Source organism: Dipteris shenzhenensis, chromosome 24 (assembly GCF_047967505.1).
Source record: "Dipteris shenzhenensis isolate YYH24624 ecotype China chromosome 24, Dip_SZ_1.0, whole genome shotgun sequence".
Classification (NCBI taxonomy): domain Eukaryota; kingdom Viridiplantae; phylum Streptophyta; class Polypodiopsida; order Gleicheniales; family Dipteridaceae; genus Dipteris; species Dipteris shenzhenensis.
The window spans coordinates 15,346,344-15,369,382 of NC_141619.1; the positions used below are offsets into that span (position 1 = coordinate 15,346,344).

The following is a 23,039-nucleotide window of genomic DNA, read 5'->3' on the forward strand; positions in this document are numbered from 1 at the left end:
TACTTATGTGCATTCAATAGGTGTGCAGACTCATCAATAGACAATGAGCCAACCAGATAGAGAAACCACCAAAATATATATATTTCTGTCCACAACTATGGAGATAATACAAAAGAGACAGATCCAGAGTCCCACCAATGATGTGGTCCTCTGATCTTACCACAAGGTACTTCTCCTATCTGCTGGCTATCTCTAGACTCGAGCCCGCGTGCTCCACCTCGAGCGTAAGTAGACTTTCCGTCTAGAATGATCCTCTCCACCTTGCTGTCTGGAAACTAGCCTAGGTGGGCAGCCTCCTGCAAGCTAAGTCTGCAGCACAAGGTACTTCTTTCTCCTCCTGACTATAGGCCCAAAGGTAGCCCTATTGTTGCTCCTTCTGCTAGTGGATTGACTGCTCCAGATGATGTGAAATGAGGCCCAGGGCCTCTCCTTTTATAGGCCCCAAGGCCTGGCAAAAATACCGACTAGTCAGCCCTAATCTGGCTGACTCAGTCTGTCTGAAAACTGACCCCTTAAAGGGCTCTCATTACAAGGGTCCTTGGCCCACAACACTAGGGCTTTGGCCCTCCTTTCAAGGGCAGATGCCCTACTATATATATAGGGTCCAGCCCCCCAAAAACCTACTGCAAACAGTGCATCTCCATGTCCTAGATCCATTGCAATTTGTCCCAGACTGTCTTGCCTCTGCTCCATTCCAGTTCTAGGGCTCCTGCCTGAGCTCCGTACGTGACCCTGAAACCAGCCGTACAGTAGTAGGCGTCTGTAATCTGTGCAGATCTACCATGCTTCCGCACTATCCTGGCCCTCTGTCCTGCCCATAACAGCTCTAGATGTGCTGCCCACATGACAACCATTATGCTGTCTATGTGGCAGCCCCTTTCTCTCTTTTTCTGTTGGGTACTACCCTAGGTCTCCCTCCCCCATGCTCTCCTCATATGGGGGCTTATAGATGGGGAGGTGACCTTTCCAACACCCCCTCTCACCGACACATCTCAGCCCAATGCCAACACATTGATGAAGATGCTCCAGTAACTCCCTGGTCGTAGTCCTCTGGAACCTTTCGGTGTCGAAATCTTTTCCTGGCTTTGCATCCAGTGGCTCCTGCTCCACCAAGTCCGGTTCCGCTTCCGCACACCATCCTGGTACACAGGTCCATCTCTGGTACCACCTCCTGGTACCACCTCCTTCAGTCACGTTCCTGCCTCTGAATTCGAGCAACCCAGCCGTCACGATCTTCCAGTCGTCCCCCTCATAATGAGTGAACAACCTGGAGTCTTCTAGGCACCATGCTCTGAGGGTCTGTTTCAACCCGTCCTTCCTTTGGCAAGGTCTGCAACAAATGAATATTTCTAGATAACCTGGACCATGAACTCTCACTGAGTTCTCAAGCAAGTACTCTTCTGACTTCAGTATTCTTTGTCCATCACCTTCTAGCAATTTGCGTCCAAGATTTGAAGAAGCACCAATACTTCCCCTTCTGCCTTCGAAGAAGGCCAATTCCTTCCAATCTCTTATCACCTGAGACAAATGAAGAGCAGAATCTCTCCATAGCATGCTATAAAGGCTCAAATGCAGAATATCAAATACATACCAGACTGTTGTACTACCTGAATGTTCGCTCTGAAAGCAAACCCTGTACCTAAATGAGGCACCCGACAAGATCCTGTGTAATCTTGTACTATCCCCTTCTGAAATCCAGCATCCATCTGGCCATGAGACCCCAGGGCCTTCCATGGAATCCACCCTCATGTCAGTGTCAACAGCCACATACCTGGAAGGTACCAAGCGCTCCATGCTATCCTTCACCTTCACAAAGGCATCTGACTCCTCGTCGACCCACATCTCTATGTCAGACATCCTTACTATGATTTCTGGATCGACATATCTGACCTCGGTAACACTCGGTGATGTCACCAGGAACAACTCTTCGATTACCACATTGGCTTTGGCCTTTCCCTTTGAATCTGAGTCAGAAACCTGTTTGTTTTTCAGATCCACCTTTTTTTTCTGCAGTCCTTTGCAAAATGTCCGGGCGTATCACAATAGAAACACTTCTTCTTGTGCTTCCTCTTCGAAGTCCCCTCTCATCAGAGTCGTCTTTATTGGACTTGCCATTGTTAGGCTTGCCCTTTCCTTTGCCAGCAGAATCCTTTGCCAGTAGAATCCTTTGCCAGTATCGCCTTGTCATCTTTGTCCTCATTGTAGAGCTTCTCCCGAGCTTCCTCCTATAGTAGTAATGGACACAACTCCTCAAATGTCAGAGGTTTGGTCCTCTGTCCTGCTGTCACAACCATAACAAAGCTCTTGAAACTCCGAGGCAATCTCCTCAATACCATCAAGGCCAGATGGCATGAGTCTATATTCTGACCAATTGCTGCCAGCTGATCCTGCACCACCTTGACCTTCGTCAAATGGCTATCATCCATATCAAGATTGTAGAGTTGATGCTGAAGAAGCACGAGATCCGAGAGGTATTGTCTGTCTCGTACAGATCCTTCAGGGTGGCCCACGCCTCTACTGACGTCTTGGCCAACTGGATATGCGGAAGAACGGAATCCACTGTAGTCCCTATGATTATTGCCAGGGCATGGGAATCTCTATCTTCCCAAGCTTCAAGCTCCTCTCTGTCTACTGCCATGAGTACCTCCCCTTTCCTGTCCACCATGTCCTCTAGCTTCGACTCCTCTCCTGTGGTCAGCTTCCATAACTTCCGAGCCACTAAATGACTCCGGACCTTCACTTTCCAGATCGGATAATTAGTCCCGTCCAGTTTCCCAGACTCTCCAGAGTTAGAGATAGTGAAAGAGAGAAAATTGGGGGAGGAGGAAGGGAAAGCAGGGGCTGAAGAGGCTGTAGAGGTCGACATCTCTGCTGTTTATACCACACAGCAAAGTCAACCAAACTCAATTTCAGTAAACCAAAACTTTGAATGCACTTGACTGAACCTGAGTCACCCTCCTCGCAAGGGCACAATCTTCCGGTCGTGGAAGTCGATTCCCTAGAGCTTCTGAATCAGGGTTGTCCTTCAGCAAGGTCCCTGCCTTCAGGCTCCCACACTTGTGAGCCTCCTACTTGGGCTTCGATACCATGTTAGAAATGACCCAACAGAGGGTACACGCAGCGGAAGACTTATAGTAATGCCCAAGAGCTCACACAGTGTGCGGTGTGGGTGTGGAATCACAAACTTCTTTACTTATGTGCATTCAATAGGTGTGCAGACTCATCAATAGACAATGAACCAACCAGATAGAGAAACCACCAAAATATATATATTTCCGTCCACAACTATGGACACAATACAAAAGAGACAGATCCAGAGTCCCACCAAAGATGTGGTCCTCTGATCTTACCACAAGGTACTTCTCCTATCTACTGGCTATCTCTAGACTCGAGCCCGCGTGCTCCACCTCGAGCGTAAGTAGACTTTCCGTCTAGAATGATCCTCTCCACCTTGCTGTCTGGAACCAGCCTGGGTGGGCAGCCTCCTGCAAGCTAGGTCTGCAGCACAAGGTACTTCTTTCTCCTATTGACTATAGGCCCAAAGGTAGCCCTGCTGCTACTCCTTCTGCTGGTGGATTGACTGCTCCACATGATGTGAAATGAGGCCCAGGGCCTCTCCTTTTATAGGCCCCAAGGCCTGGCAAAAATACTGACTGGTCAGCCCTAATCTGGCCGACTCAGTCTGTCTAAAAACCGACCCCTTAAAGGGCTCTCATTACAAGGGTCCTTGGCCCACAACACTAGGGCTTTGGCCCTCCTTTCAAGGGCAGATGCCCTACTATATACACAGGGTCTAGCCCCCCCAAAACCTACTGCAAACAGTGCATCTCCATGTCCTAGATCCATCGCAATTTGTCCCAGACTGTCTTGCCTCTGCTCCGGGCTTTTGTTCCAGTTCTAGGGCTCCTACCTGAGCTCCGTACGTGACCCTGAAACTAGCCGTACAGTAGCCATCTGTAATCCGTGCAGATCTGCCATGCTTCTGCACTATCCTGGCCCTCTGTCCTGCCCATAACAGCTCTAGATATGCTGCCCACATGATAGCCATGATGCTGTCTATGTGGTAGCCCCTTTCTCTCTTTTTCTGTTGGGTATTGCCCTAGGTCTCCCTCCCCCATGCTCTCCTCATATGGGGGCTTACAGATGGGGAGGTGACCTTTCCAACACAACTTTCCTTGCCTCCCTTCAATCTTCATGGTGCTACAAATTTTAGATATGCTCCTCTGGCCCAAGGAAGAGGTCAAGCACGAAACTGTGGAAGAGATGGCTATGTTGCACAATGTGGTGGAGCCTCATTAGGTCATTGGCAAATAGGACATAATGTTTACAGTGAAGAAGCAAGGCTCAGCAAGGCTCTAAGTCCAACCCCTCTTATACAAGGACGCTATAAAAGTCAAAAGGAGGCTTTTGCGAGACTCCCCTTCCTAAATGAAAACCCTTCTAACTACTTGTGGACTATCCAAAATATCGAGCCCAAGTCCCGGAGGAAAATAAAAAGCTAATGAGTAGGCCAAAGCAAGTAGTGCACAAAGTTCCAAGGATTCTAACTCTAGGAGAACAACTCTAGGTGAACCTTCCTCATCGGAGGAGGACAGCGCATGCCAAAATATCATTTTGAACCAAGGTGATGAGTCTTTAAGAATGAAGAGCTTTGCTAGTTCAGGTAAATCCATTTCAACTCTTATTGATGAAGGCTTATTCGATGAATCCAAAGAGTGGCTGCAATCCCATGCATTGATGGGTTTTTGGTCTGGGTCATGTCCCCCGATAGTTTTTATGGAATCCTAGCTACACAACAATTGGTTAAGCGGGGTCTGGTGGTCACAAACGCAAGGTTTCTTCGTCGGTGGATTCTTTATTTTTCTCTTTAAAAGGGCGTACATGGTAGCCCGAGTGCTTCTTCAAGGGCTCTGGACAATTAGGAACAAGCCACTCTACCTTGAGGGTTGGAGGCTTGATTTCAGCATGGATGACCAACTATCAACTAAACTCCTGGTGTGGGTGGAGTTACCAGATCTTCCTTTCTCAATTTGCAACCAAGCAGATTCTCTCTATAGCTACCTAGGGAAATTGTGAGTGTTGAGAGAGAAAAGTTTATCAATCCTCGAGGCAACCCACAAGTCGGTGTTTAGCTTGATTTAGTTGAGATTTACCTACTAGTGCTCTCTACCTTCTCAATAGGAGAGGTGCAGTGGTCAGGGAACAACCTCTTGTTTACAAAAATCTCCCAAATTCTTGCTTTTTGTGTGGTCTATCGAGCCACACAGTCAAAAATTTCCCACTTAAGAAAGAAAAGGTTAAGCCTTCCCCTAGTTCCTCCCACCAATCATAAGGAAAAGTGGGTCCCAAAGGGGGCCACTCCTAAAGCTAACCTACCCAAACTAGTTAGCCCGAGTACCAGCTCTCTGAAATATAAATCCTCTCAAATTATCCCCAAGAAGGAGGATGTGGAAGAGCCCTCCTATCAAAAACCCCTTTGACTCTTTAGCAAGTCAAGATCCTGATGAATTGATGCAAGAGAAACCAAAGGAGGAGGTAGAGAATGGTAGGCCTAAGGAATTAGAGGAAGAACTCAATAAGGCAATCGAGATGCTGACAAAGGACAATGACGAGATGAATCAGAAGAAGATATTCCCACTCAACATCTTGAGGAGGATGTAATTGTGTAGGGTAAGGCAAAGGCAGTCATTTAGAATAAGAGAAGATCCTATCAGATCAAAGAAGCCTTTGTGCTACCTAAGAGCCCCAACCCCAAGGCAAAAAAGGGGCAAAAGAAACATGGTAAGTAAGCCTAACTCATTTCTCACACTGATATAGTACTAATATTAACACTCATAGAGTACTATCTTTTTCTTTATAGTACTAATATAGCACTATTCCAATATTAATATAGTAGACTACTAATGCCTATTAATATACTTTTAACATAGTACTATCATAGTACTAGCATAGCACTATTTGTTTCTATTCCAGTACTTATATATTAGAGCACTAATGTAATATTGATATAGTGCTATAGTAATACTAATGTAGTACTATATGTTTCTATTTAATACTCATATAGTAGAACACTAATATAGTATTATATGTTTCTATTTAATACTCATATATTAGAACACTAATGTAGTACTATTCTATTTCTATATACTAGAGTACTAATATAGTACTAATACAGTACTATCTATTTCTTTACAATACTAATATAATAGAGTGCTAATATTACTAATGTAGCTTCTATAGTAGAGTTCTAATGTACTACTAATGTAGTGCAATTTGTGACTATTGTAGTATTATCTGTTTCACTAGTCTAATTGTTAGAACTCAGGTGGTATTGTTGGTTAAGTACTAAATTGTTTCTCTATAGTAGTAAAATGGAATGCAGTTGGATTTCATGCTACTGTAGGTATAGAGAATTCTAGGAGTGTAAATGTCCAAGATGAAATTATAGCAATACAATTTTGAATTACAATGTAAAGAAAGAGCAGCATGGATCCGCATAGGCCTCATGTGGTAAACCCACCAATGATGTCATGGTAGATGGCAATCTCATGTCTGGTGAGAACCCTCTAAAGGATGACCCCATGGAAGATGTAAAATTAGACGTGCTGAAAAATAAGAAAATATCCATGCCCAATGATGCAAGCAGCTTTTGATGGGCATGATAGTTTGCAAAAGACTTCAAGTGAATAAGATTAATTCATGTGCAATGTATTGTACCCATCCAAAAAATGCACATACGATTGGAGCATGCCAATGCATATTTTTTGATACTCAGGTATGAGACATGCTGGAAAACAAGAAAATATGCATGCCCAACCATGCAACTATATCAGATAGGAATGAAAATTTTCACATTCCTATTAAGGCATGTGCAAAGTATCGTACCCATTCAACAAACGCACATGCAATAGGAGCACGCCAACATGTACTTTTTGATACTCAGGTATGCAACCCGGTGGAAAACAAGAAAACATGCATGCCTTGCAAGAGGTCAAGGTAACAAGCAACAGCAAGATTAAAGACTATTGATCAGAGAAGAGAGTGCTATTACACCCAACATGGGAAGGAAAGTGCCACCCAATGGAAGTACCTCCCCATTTGGGCAGATGGGTTGCCTTGCAGCATATTGTTGAAGGCAAGTAGTTCACGATGATCTCTATGTGTGCACCAACAAGTTCACGATGATCTCTATGTGTGCACCAACAAGTTGCCAAGAAAGAAAACAAACCTCACATTGTCTTGAATGGCTCGACGAGAATGCTATTAAGAGGCATTGCTACACTTTGCTTGCCGGTCGGTGTGTTTCTTCTTCGTTAAGCTCGCTCTAACTTATGGTGATACGGTGTGTAGCCCTCTAGTAATTGGCGGGCCAATTCTTAGACTTCATGATGTGCTTGATTATGGGCATAAATAACATGGTATTTTTTATTTTTTGATGGTGCTTGTAGCACTGGATATCTATTTCCTTGTAAAAAATCTGCCCAATTGGTCATTTATTGGATTGAATCGAAAAGTCGAAGAAGAACATTTGCAACCACCACATTATGATGGTCAAACATTTCGACCTTAGTGAGGAGCCTCAGCACACGAACTGGCTTGACATAAGCGCGGTCCTTGATTTCGTCAAACAGGATCCCCCCTTGTGGCATCTACTGTCCCAATCCACCAAGGTAGCTATATTTTCCTCCAAGTGGTGGACCTTTACAAAGGGTTCGATCATCATGGGGAACTCAAAACTCACCCTGATGGTGTCAATGTGTGATTCCCCGTTCACCTATGAAAGAAGTGAGCTTGGTTGAGTGATTGTTGTTGTCGATGAATTGTGTGACTAGAGTTAGGTCCAAGTAATAGGGGAGACATTCAACGAGGGGCATTAGGCTAGTAGCTTAAGGTAGGGCTTGACTTCTGGGTCATGGTGGCAAGCCTGGTAGGGTAGCAAGTGTAAGTATGGTAGGAAACTCTGAAATCAAGATTAGGCTTGTAATGGAAGGAGGAATGGATGGAGAGGCCATTAACAGAGTTAAGCTAGTCGTGGCCTAGGGGAGAGGTATTGACGGTGGTCACAGAATGTTCAGACAGGGGTTGTAGGGATGACTTTCCTTCATTTACATGGGCGATGGTCATAGAATGTTCAGTATAGATAGGGTTGCGGGGATGACTTTCCTTCATTTATGTGGGTGGGAGGTAGAGGCCGAACCAGATTCTTTCGAGTGGGGCTGAGCTTGGGTTTCGAGCTTGGGTTTCCTCGATTAGCTCATCTTGGGTAACATTACTAGGGAGGGGTAGAGAGATGGGAAGAGTGGACAACGAGGTAGAGAGAGGCAATGATGGATTAACAGTAGCAGTGGAAAGATAGATAGGCTAGTGGTGAATGGGTTAGATAGGCTAGGGGTGTGGATCGGGGTTTGGCTAGACTCCATGGGGCTAAGGGAATGATAGATTGCAAAAAGATCATGGAGAGAATCATCAAAGGTTTCTGGGGAGGAACTCATACAGAAAGTGAGCTTGGGAGGTTGGAAGGCAGGTAGGATGGCTTGGAAGTCTAATTTAGCAGAGCTGAGAAATTTTTGAAAAAAAATTACAAGAGTCTGGTTACAAACGTTAATGTAATCGATTTGTGCACAGGGGTCCAATTTTTTTAGAAAATTAGCCTGGTGAACGTTGCGTTCGCTATCCCAATGGACATTCTGTTAGCAAGCCAGTGTGCATGACCTTAGTAATTCAGCATGTGACCTTAGTAACCTGACATGCGTGACCCTGCTATCCCCACGTGCGATGCGTTAGCAAGCCAACATCCACCCTATTACTATCCCGTGGGTTTGTGGGGTTACACTTAACGCAATGTTTTTCCCTGGTGGGCCATTCTGGAGCTTTTCTTGATTTTTTGGATATTTCTTGACATTTACCTGAAGTATGTGAGGGAAAGATTAGTGAGGGAGGTGATTCTTTGGTGATCCCCTGATAGTGTAGATGATTGTGCCTGAAGCTCACTGACGGGGGAATGAAGCCTATTTACCTAATGTGTTTCGTGAGTGTGGATCTTGGCGGGGGGGGGGAGGGGGGGGGATGATGGTGCTATACTCACCTAAGGCAAATCAAAGGCTCTGAATTGCAAAGACAGGATAGATGGATGGGCAAATCAGAGGCTCTAAATTGCAGGAGTGGAAATCACTTAAGGATGCACTACAAACTGGTTGACCCAGGTACAATTAGGACTTTCACATGGTCAATTGACAACTTGGTGATATTAGGATGGAAACAGGGCTTGATAGATCCTATGTCTCTCAAGACCTACTCAAATGTGCTATAAATGTTGAGTCACAGGTCTTCTCCTCTCTGGCAATATCTATCCTATCATCATATTTTACTTGTCTTGCTGGCAGCCCTCCAAATCTGGTCCAGACAAGTTGATTGCTAAATGCAAATCTTTTCTCTCGGGAGGGAGCAAGAGAATGAACTTTTGCACTAGACCCAAGTTTGAGGGAGGGCTTGGAGTGGTCAACTTTAGCAGGCTGCTACCAAATTAGCTGCATCTTGGATAATCAAGGCCATATTGCATCCTGATCTTGACAGGGCTCAACTGCTAGCTCAGAATTTCCAATTTGTTTGTCATGTTGGGGCTGCTAAATGGAAGGATTACCCTATTCTATCTGCTATCTTATGTCTAAAGCCCTGCTCCAATAAGGCTAGCTAGTTTCAAAAATCCTTATGTTCAGCCTTTGAGGCAGTCAAGCGTCAGCTCACCTTTGGAAAAGGAGCTTTCATGAGCCTCAACTCTATCAGAGTGTCTATCATACATAAGAACTCTCCCCTTGAGGATGCATAGTTGCTAAGAGCTAGTCTACTCCACCAGAAGGGATTAAGGATGTGGTGACAATTGAGGGTGAGAGGCTAGCTCAGATGGATGACTTGGAGGAGATCCATCAAGCTTATAGAGTGTCCAATCAGCATGCATACCTATTGAACTCAAGACTTGCCTTATGGGAAGGGGACATACAATGGAAAGGAGGAACTGCGCTAAACTATGTACTAGAATTTAGTTGGGTTAGCTCTAACAATTTGCTCCCCCTTCCCACACCTATTGAGGACATAAGTGACATTGTACGGGTCTTGAACATCAAATGCAACGTAGGGGACAGTGTTTGTTGCAGGAAAGACAAGCTTGGCAAAATCTAGCACAAGGACATTCCAGAGAAGATATGTGGTTAGTTCTACACAAGTCAATCTGGACCAACGCCAAGGTGCACAAAATTGGAAAGGGAGATGTTCTCTGCAAGTGTTGTTTAGGGGTTAGAGATTATATTTTTCACTTGTTTTGCCTCATGCCCTTTTGCCAAGAAAGTCTGGAAAATAGCTCAAATTCAGTTAGGTGAACCATTGAATTGAAAGTCTATACTCTTGGGCAAATCCACTAAAGTCAAACAATCAGTTTGGACACCTATTAGAGCTTATGCACTATGGTTTACCTAGCTCTCTAGGAAGGCTTTTCAATTTAGTGATACTGTTATTGATCTTGATTTTTCTTGAAATGGTTAGCAAGATCATCAAAAATCGGCACAAGCCATCAGTACCTTCAACAAAGACCATGATCACCTTTTCCACAAGATTCAAGATCATGAAACTGAGTACCAACAAAAACACCACAAGGAATGCCAACACAAAGGCTCCATCCTTATTGTCTCAGACTTAGAATGAATCTATTGTTCCTTATCTTTTTGTTGCAGCATGCACTGTTGACACCTCTTCTGATAAGTTACTTTTTGTTGTCCTATTCAAGTGGTACGAGGAATATATGCAACTATGTCTAATGTTCCCCTTCTGTAGAGGGTTCATTGCAACGGAAACAAAACTATGTATCTTTTGATATCTTAATACAGAACCATACTTTTTGCTCCCAAAAAAAAAAAGGATTGCTTAAACAAGGTACAAAATGGCTCCTTTGCAAGTAAAATAGCATCCAACTCCTACCATATGAGGACTTAATACACTTGCCTTGCCGAAGGGAAACCCCAATGGAGCGTGCTAAGCAAGGTCCATGCCCATCATTATGTTTGCTACAAGATTTGCACCTTGCTAATGCAATCCTATTTTGTTGCTGCTACACTCATTTACCCAACAAATGCACTGTGAATTTAGTAATCGGATCAATATAGGACAATGCCCTATTTCATTATCACAATTAGCCAGACTACCTATGCTTTTGGATGGACCCTTAAAAAGATGGCATCCATCAAAGCCATGAAACCTCTTGCCAAATGATGGGCCCTTTCTTGGGAAAAGGAGGGCCGATTTTTGGGCATACAAAGCCTAAACATGAGCCTAGGATTAGATGGTTAGATGTCATCCATAAACTATTTAAAAGGATACTAATGCAACATGCCTTTGAGAGGAGAGGAAGAGACTCAACAAGTTGAAAGAAATACAAGCACAAAAGGAAATCATGTACCTAGTAATGGACAAGAAGAACACATAAGAGAAACTTGCAAGAGGTTAACCATAGGGGGCTGACCTTAAAGAGGGGGAGCGCATAAAACATCTACAAATGCAACCAAGGTGTTACCAATTCCCTCTCTTCGTTTTGGTTGCCAACATTCATGTCATCACAACCAATCACAAACTAAACAATCGTAGTTTGGAAAAGTGTACCTTGCCATTTATCAAGATGCTTACATAGCATTCAAAAAGGTCAAGCCTAGAGTTTCTAGGGAAATCAACGAAAGCACCATTCATGAAGATCGTGAAAGGCATGTACCACATCCTAGAATTTGTATGTCACTTCCACAAAGGACACAATGGAGATGGCCTACAATCTCTCTTAAGGACTTAATTGACATGTAGCCTATCAATTGGCACAAAGTTATGCAAGTGTCTCTAAATCAAAATTGCTAGGAATGGTTGTCATACTATAAAAAGTTTGAATGTAGAAAGCATAGCACGAGGCTATGGAGATATTCAAAGCAACCCAATCTATGAACTTTAACATTACCCGTAGCCACTGTTGCAATTTCTTGCTTTACTAATTTAAAATAGCCATTGCTTAATCACTTGTTAGAGGCAGCCATTTGTTATGTCAACCTTTTGATCTTCTCATGATAAGCCTCACGACATGCCAGGTTGGGCAACCATGTCTACATTCTTATCAACTTTTTGCGATATTTTTGCACTATGAGCATTATGTAAAGACTAGAGCATACCTAATTGTTGCTTATTCAAAACGAAAACATTGGCACTACCTCATCATATGAGTTTATGAATAAACGTCACTTTCAACCATCCCAAGTAACCACTTGCTGCATTCAAATCATTTGCGAAAGGCCGCGAGTAATTCTCCACCTTCCTGTGCTTGAAACTTTTCCCAGGATTTTGAAGCTAGCTCTATCATTGGAAAATATTCCTTGACAACTTCACTTTTTGCCATAATATTCCACTATACGTCTAATGTCAAGTTACAAGACTCCCAAATCTAACTCATGGCGAAGAACCACACGGCAACAAAGCTGCCGCTACTAATCGTCCCTCTTCATTCAGAAAATTGAAGGTTGAAGCAGCATGAAACTGCAAAATAGTGATAAAAGTCATCCAAGGTACTAAATACTGTGTTCATCACCTCGAACAAAAACCTAATAAAAAGTAGATACTTTCGGCTTCACACAAAAACACACTTTGAGGGACAGCAAGCTTACTCCCAAATTGACATGCTTAAGAATGGGGGGATCATGATCTCAAGATTTATGTTGATTTGCAAATGACTTGGATGTCAAAACTTGACCTTCTAAATGGTCTAGCGATGCAGTCAAACCATAACTCCATGCACTTTTCACCATGCAAACCAGCTGCATACATGCTTCTCATCCCGATTTCAATCAACAATGAAAACAATTCTCTGAATTTGAAGGAAACAGAAAAGCCCAAGTACTGGAAGAATAATAGGCAAGACAATTGAGGCATTACAGAATCAAGAGCCTCGAGTTTAATGCCATTGGAGCGCAAAAACTCCCTCACGTCATTCCCAATTCGTTCAATCTTTTTTCCACATCCAAGCAATAGGATGTCTGAAACAAAATACATTCACCAGTCAGGCCGTGTTTGCACTTACCCAAAAAAAATACATCCTTAAGCAAGAACCTATAAGAGGCCTAGTTTTCTGAGTTGGCAATCAGGGAAACAATTAGTCACAATATAATTAAAAATGTGTCTGTGCGCTAGAATACAATATTCAATTCAAGGTCAGCAATAAGGCAAGCAGGACAACAGTGCAAGAACAATTAGTTTACGATTATAGGATGAATCCAAGCACTAGAACATGCACCAGTTATCCTTAGGATACATATGAAGTACACTACCATATGGGAGAAATCATGATGTCCACATAGAACCGTGTGTAGAATCCATTTGTGAAAACCCACACAAGGTCGTAGGATCCATATACGGGCTTTGGATTTAAGGTCCCTAAACCTCTGCAGGTACGTATCGAATGGTATCTTTTCCATGTTCAAGTTTGTGAACATAGTGATGAGGTCAAACCCATCTTCAGATTGCAGGATCTCCTCTCTAAACAGTTGCTTAAGATCAGCCCAAGTCTTTGGCTTCTCCTTCGATTCCCTCCACCAAGCTAGCACCTTGCCTTTGAACATCCCTTGCACCATTAGCATCGAAAAAGGTATGGAAATGACATGTACTTGCAACAACAGTCAAATACATTTGCAATCTACTCCTCACCTACAAAGGCCTCGGGTGTGACAAAATCATCTGTGTTTAGGCTGTAACCCATGAAGCAGGTCATAGTTATGGTAAGGACAGAAAGGATGCCGAAAAGCTGAAGAGAAAAGGCCAAGGTTGCAACTTAAAAAATGCCAAGTCATTTCATTCATGAATGATAGAAGAGGAGAAGAAGAAAGAGTCTGGCTCTAGACTCTTTCTTCTTCTCTTTTGTGTAACATGCGGGGACTTGCTGTGCGGAAGATAGATGAAATGTAAAGGAAGAACTCAAGCATGAGATACACCAGATATCTTCCTAACTATAGTACACTACTTATACTGTTGGCGTGAATGCCCATGAGTGCCAAATCAGCATACAAACTGAACTGAAATACTCCCCTAATAGCGACTATGGGAGAGGGAGCTACGCTGCTGAAACAAAACACCAAAGTCCGAGCTGAAATGTGCTTCTGGAGGCTGGGGCCTGAATGCTGAAATGAGGGGCAAGGCCCCCCTTATATAGGGGGCTGTAGGGCCCAGCAGGCTGGTAGGGCTCCTTTTAGCAGCCCTAGGGGCCGACCTGGTAGGGGCCAAGGCTGCCTATAAAAGGGGCCTTCCCCGCCCCCTTGAGCATGACCCAAAACATTGCAAATTGTAATCAAGGGGAAAAAGGGGCAATTTAGAAAAACTTTAGAGGAGAAAGGGGCAATTTAGAGGACCTTTAGAGGCCTCTTAGGTGGTTGGTGAGGCTTTGCAGGACAAGGACAAGCAGCCCGCACCCCAACAAGGGGACCACTCAGACAGCCAAGATGTTTTGTCTGCTCCACGCAGGGGTTTTATGGCAAATGCCCACCGTGCCTTTGAGCATCAGTCTTCTGGACCGTTGCATGTACACCAGCATGGGGATTATTTAGATTTGGACGATGCATTCTCTGTGCCGCAGAGCACCTTCTTGTAGGATGTCAAGTCATCTTTGGCTCACAGCTTTCGGCATCTATGCAAGCTGAGCCATCTCTTTTGGGCCAACCCGTTGGTATGCATCCAGTTAGTGCTCCTTTCACCGCACCAGCGAGTATGCTTGGAGCTGGTTTTGGTTTATATGGCAGCCCACACCCTGGGAGAGAGGTCAGTCCACTTCTCAGCCCTTTGGCATGCCATCATTCCGGAGAAATGCATTTGGCAGAGAGACCCTAACCAGAGGTTCATGCACCTATCGCTCCGCTAGTGAGCACATACAGCCAGACACAGCCAGTGCATCAGATGGCAACAACTACTACACAACAGGGGGTTAGTGGTGGGCAGCACACCACTTTTGATGAGATGCTGGCAGATTCCGTGCATTCATATAAGGCCCTACCTGAGGCCATTAAACTTGAGATGTCTTTCTCCGATTATGTGAACCTCAAGCGTGATGATGCTCACACTTCCGGAAGTTACACACACAGGAATTATGCAACCAAGGATATCAAGGACAAACTCATAGTGCATAAGTTCAAAGAGGACACTCGCACACCTAATGAGCTAGAGGAGTGGCTTACGAAGCTAGAAGATTATTTCCGCATAATCTTTGTGGGTATGCACTTGCAAGACTATGCACATACTTGGTGGCGTCATATGAGGAACTCGCCTCAGAGGCCAACCACATGGAAGCAGTTCAAGGAGTTTGACACGTTCCCATTACTCCTGAAACCTCTGATCTGCAAGCAAACACAAGAACACACCAACATGAGGAAACTGAGCAAGCTGCTCACCACCCAACCATGACATCTACGACATGTGATCCCGAATCATGAGATGTCCCCTCTGAGCCACGAGCTGAGCTACTGGCACGAACTCCCAACCAGATCCTAGCCAGCCTGGTGTCCCATACCACCAGGTGGCGCTCTGAAGCCTGGGATCTGCTCCTAGGCCTTGGGCTACGCTATGATGCAAGCGCGCGACCACGACTCAATCCAAGATCAGACCTAGCACTTGGGAACAAAACTTGCTCCCATCGGCACACTGAGAACTGAACCTCTGGGCCCCTTATATAGACTCAGGCCCCAAGCGCCAAAAATAGCGAAGACCTCTAACTGGTTCGTACCCTTGCCACTCAACCCGAGAATCAAGCCTGCCTAGCTCTAAGCCTCCCCAGGCTACCTGAGCTAGTCTTGTGTACCCAGTACACGTCGGACACCACTCCGTGCACATGACAGAGTTGATCACCACATTTGTATCCCTACTCATACTAGAGCAATATCTGGCTGAATTCTGTGCATTGTCGCAGACTGGTACCGTCCAAGAGTACTTGCAGCGCTTCTTGAGACTTTCCTTGTAGTGCAGGACGTATCTGAGAGAGGTAAGTTGCTGTGTTTCATCTAGGGATTGAGTCCTTCTCTCGCTGCAGATGTGAAGGCACATAACCCTCAAACAATTGAGCGTGCAGCCCAATTGGTAGAAGTGTTTGAGCCCAAATAAGCCAGCAAGTACAAGATGGCAGCGGGCAGCTCTTATGAGAATGCAAATGAGGCTGAGAAGAAGCCTAAGGTAGCTGATTGGCATGATAGGAAATCAGCAGCAGCACCATTCCCGAGGTTTCCCACTGTTACAGGCAGCAAGATGCCATACGCTAAGCCATACAGGTCATTTGATGCTAAGCCAAGTGTTGGAATTACAACACACCAGGGCTATTATGGACAGCAGAAAGCATGCAAACTTATGATTTAAGTGTGGTGAGAAGTGGATTCCTGAGCATCGGGAAGTTTGCAAAATGCGTAACAGTAGTACTGCAAAAAGCTGCATGATTATTGAGATATGGATGCTTCTGAGACTTTGGATGCCACTCATGATGATTCAGAAGGTGCACATGACGTGGAAGAAGCTCCAGATGTTGGAGCCACAAAGGGGGCTGATTTCCCCTTTGATCCCGGTGGTGCTAATGAGCATAATATGCATGGTATACAATCCCATACCACTCAGCCCACATGTAACATGCCAGGTCGTTGGCCTAAAGTCTTTCATGTGGAACATCAGGTTGCTATGCCTTTTCATGCGCGAGAGGATGCGAGTGGAAATGCTCCTGTAGAAGAGGAGATCTATTGGGATGCACAGCAAACAATTTATGCTATCTCTTTTCATGCCTTGATGGGTGTCAAAAGTGCTGAAACTATTAGATTGAAAGGGAAATTTAATTGCGGGACCTTGTGGACAGCGGTAGCACTCATAGTTTCATCAACTTTAAGACATTCAAAAGTGCTGAAACTATTACAGAAGGTGGGACTGATTGCCACTGAGATTGATCATGGGCTGAGAGTAGAGGTGGCAAATGGACAGCATTTGACCACTAAATTTTGTTGCCAAGATGCAAGGATCAAGCTCTCTAAAGATAATGAATTTACTGGGGATCTCTTGATACTGGACATGGGCCCAATAGATGCTGTCCTGGGCTGTGATTGGTTGAAGTCATTGGCCGAAATCAGCATGGACTTAAATGCCCTATCACTCAGCTTTGTCCACGGAGGTAGAACTGTAGCATTGCATTGCATGGCATTGCCACTCCTAAATTGCAGGTCATTTTCGCAAGGCAGTTGGCCAAAGAGCTCAAGAAGCAGCATGCCCTCTATGCATTGAATGTGTCGGTATCTCAAGGGGGTAGCATTCCGCGTGCTGAGGATTGTGATAGGCAGCAGTTTCTCTCAGAGTTTGCTGATGTATTTCCTGATATGCCATCCCAATTGCCTCCCAAGAGGGATGTGGATCATACCATTGTTCTAGAGCCAGACAGTAAGCCCATAAACAAAGCCCAATACCATCTCTCTAAGGTTGAGTGGGAGGAAGTGGGAGTACAGGTGCCGGAATTGCTTGAGAAGAACTTCATCTCTCATAGCACTTCTCCTTTTGCCTCATGTGCATTGATTATAAGGCCACTATCAAGAATAGGTTTCCAATCCCCAGGATCGATGACCTGTTGGATGAACTCAAGGGTGCTCAGCTTTTCACGAATATAGATTTGAGATATGGTTACCATCAAATCAGGGTGAAAGAAGGAGATGAGCACAAGACAGCCTTCTGCAAAGAACGGTTTGTATGAATTCAAGGTGATCCCTTTTGGATTGACTAATGCACCGGCCACCTTCCAAGCGCAGATGAACAAGATATTGCAGCCTCTTCTTTTCAGATACGTGCTGGTTTTCTTTGGTGATATCCTCATTTACAGCAAAGATAAACAGGAGCACATTAAGCATGTAAAGCGGGTACTGGAAATTTTGAGGATGCATCAGCTTTATGCAAAAGCCAACAAATGCACTTTTATGGCAAAGGAGGTTGAGTACCTTGGGCATATTGATTCTAGGTCATGGCCCTACTCTAGCTTCCATCAAATGACTTGTGATGCCTTCTTTGTAAAATTAACATTTCATAGCTTCTTTTTTTGCCATTAAAATTACATTGCCCTCTGCTGACTAGTCTAGCCCTTTCTTTTGCCCAGGCCTGTGCCTCTTGTACCCAATTTGGGAATCTATTCCTAAAAGATTCCTTTTAGTTGCCATTTCAATGTGACATTGCCGTTTCAAATGTAATGTTGATTGGAATGCACATGGTGGCTTGTCTAGTCCTCTATTGATTCTAGGTCATGGCCCTACTTTAGCTTCCATCTAATGACCTGTGATGCCTTCTTTGTAAAATTAACATTTCATAGGTTCTTTTTTTGCCATTGAACTTCCATGGCCCTCTGCCACCCCTTTCTTTTGCCCAAGTCTGCGCCCAATTGTATACTACAGTCTGATGATGTTGCTGGCCTAGTCTCCCATGTGTCATACTCCTTTTTGCCTGCCTTTCTTGCAAGACTCATGTGTATTCATTCAAGTGGATCCTGCAAAGGTGAAATGCATCAAAGATTGGCCACAGCCACAAAATCCCACCCAGTTAAGAAGATTTTTAGGTCTTGCTTCCTTCTACAGGTGCTTTATTCGCAAATTTGCCAAGAGGGAAGCTCCTCTTACTGACCTCTTGAAGAAGGATGCTTTTCAATGGTCAAAGGAAGCACAACGCAGATTTGAAGACCTGAAATTTGATCTCACTCATGCACCTATCTTGGTATGCCCTCATTTTTTGCATGCTTTCATTGTGAAGGCAGATGCCAGTGGCAAAGGATTGGGGGCTGTTTTGAGGCAGGAGCACGGGGTAATAGCCTTTGAAAGTAGGAAGTTTGATGCCAAAGAAGTCAATTACCATGTTTATGATCTAGAGATGTTGGCTATCTTGCATGCTTTCAAGAAATGGCACCACTATCTGTATGGGAGTAAAATTAAGGCGAAAACAGATCATAGGACACTCAGATTCTTCCTCACCCAGCCAAATTTGTCCTATAAGCACAAGAGGTGGTTGGCTGCAGTCCAATCCTATGATTTTGACATTGAGTACAGAAAAGGGAAGGAAAATGTGGTTGCAGATGCGTTGTCCAGGATGTGGGCTTTCAATTTATCTAATATCTCTACCACATATCAGGGGTGGATTCATGGCATTCAAGAAGAGTATATGCAGAATTCTAAGGCAGCTCCCATATTTTCAAATTTGCAAAGGCCTTCTACTCAGGGTCATCCGGAATACAAACTACATAATGGGCTGTTGTGGTGCCAGGACAGAATTTATTTAGTGCCAGACTCAAAATATAGACAGCTGGTTTTGCAAGAAATGCACTCCTCTCCCATGGCTGGACATACGGGTGTCACTAAAACATACGAAAGAATCAAGCAGAGCTTTACCTGGGAAGGCATGTGGTTAAATACGTCACTGAATGCTTGCCTTGCCAACAGAATAAAGTGGACAGCAAGTTACCCGCAGGTCTCTTGCAGCCATTACCCATTCCAGAGGACAAATGGACGCACATAGCAATGGATTTCATCACAAGATTGCCTGAGGCGATGGGACAGCATCTTTGTTGTGGTGGATAGGATGACAAAACAAGCCCATTTCATACCCACTAAGACCCGGTATATTCAGCATCACAGGTTGCTTGGCAATTCATTCAGCATGTCTTTAAGCAGCATGGTTTCCCTCAAGAAATTATCAGTGACAGAGATGCAAAATTTATGGGTCACTTTTGGGAGGAGTTATTTACAGCAGCGGGTACGTTAGCACTGCTTACCATCCTGAGACTAATGGACAATCTAAAAGGGTGAACAAATGGGTGGAGGAATATTTGAGGCCCTTTTGTCACGATACACAGAAGTCTTGGGATAAATGGTTAGCACTTGCTGAATTTTGCTACAACGGTACCAAGCATCTCTATATTGGCATGAGCCCCTTTGAGGCAATGTACAGATGCAAGGTAAGGATGCCTTCTTCAATTGCTGACATGGCTGTGAAAAATCAGCAAGCACGGACTGACTTGGAGACCCTTCTGCAGTTGGCAAAAAAGAATATGCACGATGCCCGAGCCAAGCAGAAGAAATATGCGGATGAACGCAGGAGATATTTGTCTTTCAAAGAGGGAGATTATGTGCATTTGCGTTTCCATAAGAACCGTTATGCCTCGCTGAAAGGTAATACTAACACAAAGCTTGCTCATAGGTATTACGGTCCTTACAGGATCATCCGCAAGGTTGGAGAGGTAGCATATCAGTTGGAGCTACCCAGTACCTCCAAGATCCATGATGTTTTCCATGTGTCTTTGCTGAAACCACATGTGGGACAGCATGTCCACGTTCTTCCTGAGTTGCCACCTATGGATGAGAAGGGCCACATCCTCTATCTTCCAGAGCGCATCGTGGGTTCCAGAGACCATCGGTCTATATAGAGTACACATACATACATACACGTACAAGTACAAGTGTGCAAAGAGGAAACAAGATAGTGCAACATGATGGAGTAAGTAGAGGGTGAAGACGGAGATGAGATCCATGCTTTTCAAGATCACAAGAGATATCTTACTTGCATGGAGCAACTCCCCTAAATAGGCATGTCATAGAACAAGATCTATGAGCGACCTATGATACGCTGGAGAGTCGATTACCTCCATTCATTAGAATGATGGGCTGACACGTGAGCGAGCGTGTCCACTCCTCGAGTCTACACTTGAACCGTTGCGGGCAGGCAGATGAGAGTTTAGCATTCTAATAATCCAAAGTTAATGTGTGTGCGCACGGGCGGGCACATGTGTGTGTTGTGGGGGTTGTGTGTGTGTGTGTGTGTGGGGGGGTTGGTGGGGGGGGGGGGGGGGGAAGATTAATTTCACAAGTAAAGACTTTAATAATTAAGTTGTGTTAAGTTCTCTTCCAAAAGAGTATCTTTACATACCTGGTGCAGGTCGTAACAGCTGGAAAAGCGAGAGACTGTCCCCCCTCCCCCCCCAAAAAAAAACAATGAAAAAAGAACCCCCCCCAAAAAAAAAAGAGGAAGACAGGAAAACTATATCAGCTTCTTTTAAAAATTTCACCCTAGTCATTCTCGGTGTTAAGTAATAGAACCAACCCCTCACGTAGCCTTCATTTTCAGATCCTTTGATAACAAGCTCAGAAATACCTCTCAGGAGTAACCTCTTCCAATGTCCTGGGCCGCCACGTTAGTGTCAAGCTGCTAAGGCAGATCACCGCGCCTTCATGAGACACTCCATTCACATCGAAACCATCGTCACCGTACCTGTAAAAAAACGTTTCAAAGTTATAGGCGCCTTTCAATACCAAAAAAAAAGACACACCGAATTAGAAAACAAGTAAAAATGGCACGATACCAGACCCGGTAACACGCACCCGCCGAGTATCGTCCGCCACTTTATCCAAAAGGTTTATTTGATCATAGAGACTAAATGCTCGCCTGCAAGAACGAAAGTCCGCTATTCCAATAAAGTTAACACGTCTTTCAGACTCCATTCGCAAAGAGGCAAAGCAATCCATTCCATATTCTCTATTCTACACGACTTTGTTCATTGATACGTATACACAATTCTGCCAAACCAACCGGATGCAACTAGCAAAGACTATGTTCGCTCATATGTGTGCCATGATTTACGATTATCTGATTATCACTCTAGAGGAAAACATTTTAACTACCAAGACGAGTCTGTTAAAGCTCTCTGTTACAACCTGTCCTTCTCAGTTTGATATCCGATGCCATAACAACTCCGTTCTCTATGATATTGAAAAGTGTTAAGCTACAATTAGAAAACCTCGGCAGAAAATCATGCATGAATGGAGAGATTGGCTGACCTGCAAGAAGCCGAAGCCCTTGAAGGAGGGACAGTTAGGGCATGGCGGACGATACCTGCAACTCTGTTCATCTCTGAAACCCTATTGAGAGCAGTCACGAAGGTAAACGCCCAGTGTACAAAGAAACATGGTGTCAATGACACAGGCCCTGCCTATGGAAGTTTTGGGAAATTGAAGTTGTATTTCCTTGCTATTTTATGATGAAATATATGTAATAGAGTGGTCTCTCCAATAAGCAAATGATGTTCATAGTTTGTATTTTCGATCAAAATGTTTGTCCATATGTGATCCAATGTACTTCCGTATATTGTTGTTGGGTCTTGTATAGGCATTGTGAAATTGTATTGTTGCATTATGTTATTTAGTTTTGTGGAGTGTGAGGTTGTACTCTTCATATCGATGTTAAAGTCACCGATTATTATTTGATCTATTGTATTGTATTTGTAACGATCTAGTATATCTTCCAACATGCTAAAAAATGTGTTTATTGTTGAGTTTGGTGGTCTGTAAATTGCTACAATCAAGTATTCTTGATTTGATTTGTTAATAAGAGCTTCTATGATTTCTATTCCATTGTTTTGTTGTATTAATTGTTCTTTCAAATGATTAGTTTTGTTTAATAGTATGCATGATCCACACGATGACAATATGTGTAATGCTTTGAATGTGTTGAATGTTAGTTTGTCAAATTGTTTAGTTCTAGTTTCTTGTAAGCATAGGATGTCACATTTCATAAGTTGCTCTGTGTTTTGTATGTCAAGTTTGTATTTTTGGAGTGATCTCATGTTGAAGGATTGGATGTTCATGTTGAAATCAAATTTGGGTTTGTTCTCTTCTTTTAATATGTGCCATCTTTTTTATGTATGAAGTCTTTCCATTTCTTGTTGAACATCTTTGTCCACATGAAATTTTTCATGTTTAATTGGTTCTAGCAAGTAAAGGTTTTCTTTTTTTTTTACTCTGGATATAGCCGTGTAAGCTAATCCGTGGCCTCTTACTTTTTGAGGTGAGAATGCCAAACGATCCATTGTGAGACCTTGTGATCTATGTATAGTGTGATTTGCAACCGGTTGAATTGGAAATTGCTCTCTTGTTAAAATACTTGTTTTTTATGGACCTAATTGCACTTCCTTTGCAATTCGATGTATTGGTGTCCAA

The 23,039-nt window shown here is 43.8% G+C and overlaps 1 protein-coding gene across 1 annotated transcript; it reads right to left on the reverse strand.

Annotated features, from left to right (window-relative positions):
* Positions 1 to 12,172: 12,172 nt before the first annotated feature.
* On the reverse strand, positions 12,173 to 22,102 carry LOC147886268 (uncharacterized). Its single transcript, XM_087395554.1, has 6 exons — positions 21,882 to 22,102; positions 21,412 to 21,489; positions 21,199 to 21,315; positions 20,974 to 21,008; positions 12,952 to 13,052; positions 12,173 to 12,555 (listed from the first exon to the last, which is right to left on the reverse strand). Exons 1-6 carry the CDS (start codon positions 21,950 to 21,952, stop codon positions 12,469 to 12,471), a joined length of 489 nt encoding a protein of 162 aa, XP_087251680.1. The 5' UTR covers positions 21,953 to 22,102; the 3' UTR covers positions 12,173 to 12,468.
* Positions 22,103 to 23,039: the final 937 nt, after the last annotated feature.